Here is a 7,507-nt window from a genome sequence, read left to right as displayed (position 1 = left end):
GCAATTGGTGTCATGCCAATGAATCTTGTCCTTCTTATCCCATAGTTAAAGAAAATGTAAGTTCAAATCATAACTTGATCCACTAGTTTGGCATGACTTTCTTGTCTTCTACCACAACTGATGATTAAGTGGTGTTTACTTTGAGTAATTAGTTTAGTTCTCTTTCTTTTGCTATTGTAGGGTGGGAACTAAGTTTGGTAATCAACTATACTACGAAGGCCACATGAAACTAACTCCTCCAGTTCAGTACATTGGTGGTACAAGTTGTATATTAATTGTGGATGCTAATAGAATGTCCTGGCATGAGATGGAAGGACATTTAAAAGACTTTGGCTACAAAGAATCTAAAAGAATGTGATAGTGAAGCAGATAGGATGGATGATAATGATGATGATGGTGATGGGGACTTTGATGTTGAGACTCATGGTATAAGGGATGACATTGATGATGATGCTATGGAAGCAAGGAAAGTAGGGGATGGTGACGAGGATGACACTGATGATGATGTTTGGGAAGTAGAGGATGGTGAAGAGGCGGAGACTGAGAGTGATGACTTTGATATAAGCGGGTATGAAGGTGTTAGTAATGAAGACAACGATGAGCTGATACAAGTTAGAGAGAAAATGAAAGCATTTAAAATGCAAACCGATGAAAGGACGAAGAGACATGTAAGGAAAAGGAAGAAGGAACAAGCAAGGCAATCCAATGATGCAGGTGATGGGGTATATATGCCTAAGATCCCTGTAGATCATAGTGGGGAATAACGTAGTATGAGAAAGGGGAAGAAAAAGTACATACCATTCATTCCCAACTGTGATATTACCAATATCATACTAAATGAGGATGTGATATTTGCCAACAATGAACAGTTCAAGGAAATTGTGAAGAGTTATGCCATTGTCAATGGATTTGAGTTATGGTGGAAGAGGAGTTATAAGATCAATACTGAGGATCTGTGCAAAGAACATGACTGTTCATGGAGAATTTATGGTAACTGGACTCGTAAAAAAGAAGGATTTGCTGTGAAGATATTTACTAATGAGCACACGTGTTCCAGGGTTGCAAGGGATAAGAAGGCAACATATGAATGATTGGGAAAACATTTCAAAGAGAAAGTTAGGGAAAATATGAACCGGAAGTTTTCAGACATGATGCAAGAGGTTAATATCCAATTTGGAATCCAAGTGTCAAAAGTTACTTGTTACAGAGCAAGATCGCATGCAAGAAATCTTATTGTAGGGTCCATGAAAGAGCGCTATAATATGCTATCAACATATCTTGCTGAGTTGAAGAAGGTTTATAAGGAAAGTACATTTGAATTAATTCTTGATAAGGATGGACCAGATTGTGCAGCTAGGTTTAAGAGACTATATGTATGCTTTGAGAGTTGAAGAAATGAGTTTCTTGCTGGTTGCAGAGCAGTCATTAGTATGGATAGATGTTTTTTAAAAGTTCAGCTTAAGGGGTAATTATTGAGTGCTGTCGAGAGGGATGAGAATAATCAAATGTTCCCTATATAGCATGGGTAGTGGTGGAGGGTGAGAATGAACATTCTTGTAAGTGGTTCTTTAAACTCTTGATAAGTGACTTGGGAATAAGAGATGGATTTGGCTGAATATTGATTAGTGATCAACAAAGGGTACTTATTTTGTTCAAATAATCATTCATTTGCTTTAAATTTATACTTTTAATTGGCATTCTCCTAAATGACTGAATTCATTTTGATATGTAGAGGTTGGAAAAAGCTGTGAAGACACTTCTTCCTCATGTTGGACATAGATTTTGTGTAGGCATTTGTATTCTAATTGAAAGAAGAAGCATAATGGAATTGCTTTGAAATACTTGTTCTGAAAGTCAGTCATGAACACCACTAAGGCAAATTATTTGAGGGCAATGGGGCAGATGCAAGTGCTTTCAATGAAAGCAACTTATGCATTTAGAGATATTGATGTTAGAAAGTTTTTTAGGGCTTAAATAAATGACTGGAATGCATGTAAGGCTATTGCTAACAGCATGAGTGAATGTTTCAATAACTGGGTAGTGTAAGCTAGGACTCTCCCACTTATAAATATGTTGGAACACATTCGAACACCAATCATGTAAATGATGTTTGAAAAAAAAAATTGTTTGCTAGTTCTAAAGGAAATATCTATCATATGGTGTTGAAAAAAATTGAAGAGGCAAAGCAACAATGTGGGGTATGTTTGACACAAAATAGGGGTAACAATAAGTACTAGGTTGTTCAATATATGGACATATATGTTGTGGACTTAGACAAATGGACATATCCATGCAGAAAGTGGAATCTCACCAGATTTCCTTGCAGACATATCGTCAGTGCTATCTATTATCGACATGAGCAACCTGACGACTTTGTGAATGGGTTTTTGAAGAAACAGATATACTTAAAAGCATACCAACGGCTTATTAAACCATTGAATGACAAAAATCAATGAGTTCTAGTTCAATCTGTAACTGTATTTCCTCTAATAGCTAAGAAGCATCTTGTTAAACCAAAGAAGTCCAAGAATAAGGACCCAACTAAAAAAGAAAACGGGGCAAAGCAAATAGCTTCACAAATTAAACCATTCACAATGTCTTCAGGTTGCTCACATCGATAATATAGTTACAAATTGAACCAGAACCCATTGATTTTTGTCATTCAATGGTTCAATAAGTTGCTGGTATGCTTTTAAGTACATTTGTTTCTTCAAAAACCCATTCACAAAGTCTTCAAGTTGCTCACATCGATAATAGATAGCACTGATAGCATGTCTGCAAAAAATTCCTGTGAAATTCCACATTCTGCATGAACATGTCCATTTGTCTAAGTCCACAATATATCTGTTCCCATATTCAACAATTCGATACTTCCTGTTACCCCATTTTGTGTCAAACACACCCTACTTTGTTGCTTTGCCTCTTCAAGTCTTTTCAATACTCTAAGATAAATATCTCCATTAGAACCAGCAAACAATTCTCTTTTTTCAGCTATCACCTGGATAATTGATATTCAAATGTACTCATGTCTATAAGTGGGAGAGTCCTAGCTTCCAGTAAGTCATTGAAACATTAACTTATGTTGTTATTAACAACCTCACATGCATTCCAGTCATTTATGTAAGCCCTGCAAAACTTTCTAACATCAACACCTCTAAATGCATCAGCTGGTTTTATTGAAAAAACTTCCATCTGCCCTATTGCCTTGAGATAATTTGCCTCAGCGGTGCTCATGACTGACCTCCAAAACAAGTATTTCAAAGCAATTCCATTATGCTTCTTCTTCCGATTAAAATACAGATGCCTGGCACAAAATCTATGTTCAACATGCGGAAAAAGTGCCTTCAAAGCTTTTTCAGCCCCTACATATCTAAATGAACTCAATCATTTAGGAGAATGCCAATTAAGAGTATAAATTTAAAGCAAATGAATTATTACTTGAACAAAATAAGTACCTTTTGCTTATCACTAATCAATGTCTGGCCAAATCAACCTCTTATTCCTAAGTCACTCATCGAGAGTTAAAAAAATCACTTCCAAGAATGTTCACTCTCATAATTCGCCAATGCCCATGTTATAGGGAACATTTGATTATTCTCATCCCTTCTTACAACACTCAATAATTGCTCATTAAGCTGAATTTTTAAAAAACCATCCATTCACACTAATGATCGCTTTTCAACCAACAAGAAACCTCTTTCTTAAACTCTCAAAGCATACATGTAACCTATTAAACCTAGCTACACAATCAAGTCCATACCTATCAAGAACTAATTCAAATGTACTTCCCGTATGAACCTTATTCAACTCAGTAAGATATGTTGGCAACATATTATAGTGCTCTTCTATAAACCCCACAATAAGATTTCTTGCATGTGATCGTGCTTTGTAACAAGTAACTTTTGACACTTGGATTCCAAATTAGACATTAACCTCTCGCATCATGTTTGAAACCTTTCAATTCACATTTTCCCTAACTTTGTCTCTGAAATGTTTTCCCAACCATTCATATGTTGCTTCCTTATTTCGTGCAACCCTAGAACATGTGTGTTAATTAGTAAATCTCTTTACAACAAATCCTTCATTTTTACGAGTCCAACTACCATAAATTCTCCATGGACAATCCTTTTCTTTACACGGAACCTCAATATTGATCTTATAGCTCCTATTCCACCATAACTCAAGGCCATTGACAATGGCATAACTCTTCACATCTTCCTTGAACTGTTCATCGTTGGCAAATATCATATCCTCACTTAGTGTGATATTAGTAATATCGTAGTTGGGAATGAATGATCTGTACTTTTTCTTCATCTTTCCCATTCTACTTTGTTCCCATTTGTGATCTATAGGGATCTTAGGTATATGTATATCATCCCCTAGATCATTGGACTGCCTTGTTTGTTTCTTCTTCCTCCTCATTGCATGTCTCTTTTTCCTTCCATCAATTTGCATCTTAAATGCTTTCCTCTGCTCTCTAACTTCTATTGGTTCATCATTGTCTTCATCATTAACACCTCCACACCCACCTATATCATATTCATTCCTCTCAGTCTCCTCCGCTTCACTATCCTCTACTTCCTAAACATCATCATAAGTGTCATCATCTTCACCATCCCCTGTTTCCCTTGCTTCCATAGCATCATCATCAGTGACATTCCTTATACCACGAGTCTCAACATCAAAGTCCTCATGACCTTCATCATCACTATCTTTCATTCGATCTGCTTCAGTATACACAGTAGCTAATTCTAATTTCAATCCAAGCTCAACCATTGAAATCACCTCAGGATCAGTATTCATGTCAACCAAACAATCATCTAAGCTACTTTCAGGAAGTAAATACCACATTCCTTTAGGTTTTTTGTAGTCAGTCTTTTAGATGTCCCTTCATCTCATGCCATGACATTTTATCAACATCCACAGTTAATATATAACTTGTACCACCAATGTACTAAACTAGAAAAGTTAGTTTCATGAGGTCTCCGTAGTATAGTTACATACCAAACTTAGTTCTGACCTTACAATAGCAAAAGACAGAGAATTAAACTAATTACTCAAAGTAAACACCACTTAATCCTCCCGTGGTAGCAGACAAGAAAACCATGCCAAACTAATGGATCAAGTAATGATTTTGAACTTACATTGTCTTCGACTATGGGATGAGAAAGGCACGATTCACTAGGAGGACAGCAACTGCTCCCTATTTCACAAATATTCTATTTTTATGTCACAAGCCACCAACTTTATCCAAGTTTTACCCATCTTGCAACTATTGATCGCTATATTTGTTGCGGCATGTACCAGCGCTTGCTCCTCTACTCTCAAGGACTCGACGCCCTTCAACGATCGAGACCTTTCTCCTTCATTCTTTCGTTAATCCTCCTGTGATCCTTGAAGATTTAGGGTTTTGATCAACTCTGATTGATTTGTGAAAGAGCTAAATTCTAAGCTTAACAAGAATCTAACAAAAGAAAATAGAAAAAATCGTTGGAAGATCTAATGGCAAATTTTTCCAAGTGCTATTTTTTTTTAAGAATGGATTAAGTGGATTTGCTTGGGATCCCAACACCAATATGTGAAGCGCAGAGCCTGAAGTTTAGGAGAAATTAATTGAGGTAAGTTGTTTCTATTTTATCAATAAAAAAAAGCACACACAATATGTTGTTCTTAATCTGTTTCTTCTTATTGTGATGGGCACAACTTCAAGTTGAAGAATGGATAACCAAGCCTATCCCGAACTATAATAAGATGGTGATCCTATATGGTAAGGACAGAGCTACTGGAGAGCATGCCAAAACAGCAAAAGAGATGAAAAAGCGCCAATCCTCCATGACCGAAGAAATGTTCGACGATACTATCGAGGGAATCAATCGCTTGGTCGCTGAAAAGGAAGTGTCAATTGACCCTTTTGAGAATAAGGTGGATGCGAATGTGGAGTTTTCAGAACAAGAGGTGCACTCTCGTATTCCACAAGGTGCAAATAGTTCAAAGACAAAGAAAGCTAAGAAAACCAAAGAGGAAGAGGAAGTCATAGTCATTGGAGAAGCACTAGACAATGTTGCCGAGGCAATAAGAGATGAGAATGTGCCTAACAAGATGGGAATGAGGTTCTAAAGGATGCTTACAAACGTTTGCCTGTTAAGGAGGATGGAGTTTACTCAAGTTTGTATTTACCTTCTCAAGCATCCTGAGATGTTAAGGGCAGTACCTAGTTTTCCATTGGAGAAGCTAAAGAAAGTGGTCATGGAAATGGTCGGTCCTATGCCTTCCGGTCATTAAATATGCTCGATCTCCTTCTTTCTAGTCATATTAAAGGATTGAAAACTTTTATTTTTAATAAGTATTCGCATTTGTACGGGCTACTTTGGCCCATGTATTTGCTTTCATGACTCAGTTCTTTATTCTAAATTGCATGGCATACATTATTAATTGGTTGTTATTATTATTATTATTATTATTATTATTATGAGAGTTGTTATTTCCAATTGTTTTGTTTAATTTTTTTTTGCAGGTGAAAAATTTCATTTTCTTCATAAGTATATGCCTATAAAAATTAGTTACTAATTAGAAGGGTCCAATTATACAATGATCCAATTATAACATTTGTCTAGTACGTAGCTTACTCAGCAAAAAAAAAAATATCCTGTACGTAGCTTGGTTGCATATAACAATAGTTTTTCTTTCTTTTTTCTTTGATTGATCATGAGAGCACGATGGTCTAATATTAAATTATAGAAAAACTCCAAAATCCTCCAATCCTTTACGAAGTCTAACCAAACAAGGGTTTTAAACCTTTTCAAAAACCTCCAAATCCTTCCCCTCCTAAAACCTCCATAACCGTCTAAACCCCTCCCCTCCGAAACCCTCGAAACCCCTTACTCAAAGTTATCCATAGTGTTAGGTTTCATCGTTAATTTTGGATTATTATATGAAGTGAGAGAGCACCATTGACATCTGAAATTACATGGAGGAAGACAAGTGATAAGGTACCATTATTAACCTTCGAGCAAAAAAACAAAAAAAGTTACCACTATTAATCGTTTTTAATTGGAGAAACAAGTCTTTTCAAAAGACAAAAAAAATGTTAGTTTGTGGGAAAAAATTTAGTGCCTTAAGCCTGAGCGTTTACGAATTTTGGTGACACCTTTTTTTTTTTGGGTACACGGTGACACTTGTTTATTATTATTATTATTATTATTATTATTATTATTATTGTTATTGTTGTTATTGTTATTGTTATTGTTGTTGTTATTATTATTATTATAGTAAATACAGATCATACGTATGTATGTGTGTGTATATATATGTATATATATGAAAATGGAGTTGAGGTATGCTCGACTTGAAGGCCTCAAAATGCATGGATTACTCAATGATTTTTTTCTCGATTTTTTAACTTACTTAATTTTTATAATTAATTTTAATAAATTATTATCTACATATTATTTAATAAGTCTTAATTTTTTAAAATTTGTATAGTATTAAATAATTAATAAAAAAATTT

General features: G+C 35.3%; 1 protein-coding gene across 1 annotated transcript; it reads left to right on the top strand.

The window, feature by feature from the left end:
* Window positions 1-374: 374 nt before the first annotated feature.
* LOC116212083 (serine/threonine-protein phosphatase 4 regulatory subunit 2-like) lies at window positions 375-1,091 on the top strand. The gene is made up of 2 exons (XM_031546669.1): window positions 375-722; window positions 870-1,091. Exons 1-2 carry the CDS (start codon window positions 375-377, stop codon window positions 1,089-1,091), a joined length of 570 nt encoding a protein of 189 aa, XP_031402529.1.
* The last annotated feature ends 6,416 nt before the right edge of the window (window positions 1,092-7,507 follow it).

The sequence above is a fragment of the Punica granatum genome, chromosome 6 (genome assembly GCF_007655135.1).
Source record: "Punica granatum isolate Tunisia-2019 chromosome 6, ASM765513v2, whole genome shotgun sequence".
NCBI classification, from domain to species: Eukaryota; Viridiplantae; Streptophyta; class Magnoliopsida; order Myrtales; family Lythraceae; genus Punica; species Punica granatum.
This window is presented reverse-complemented; position numbering and strand designations above follow the sequence as displayed.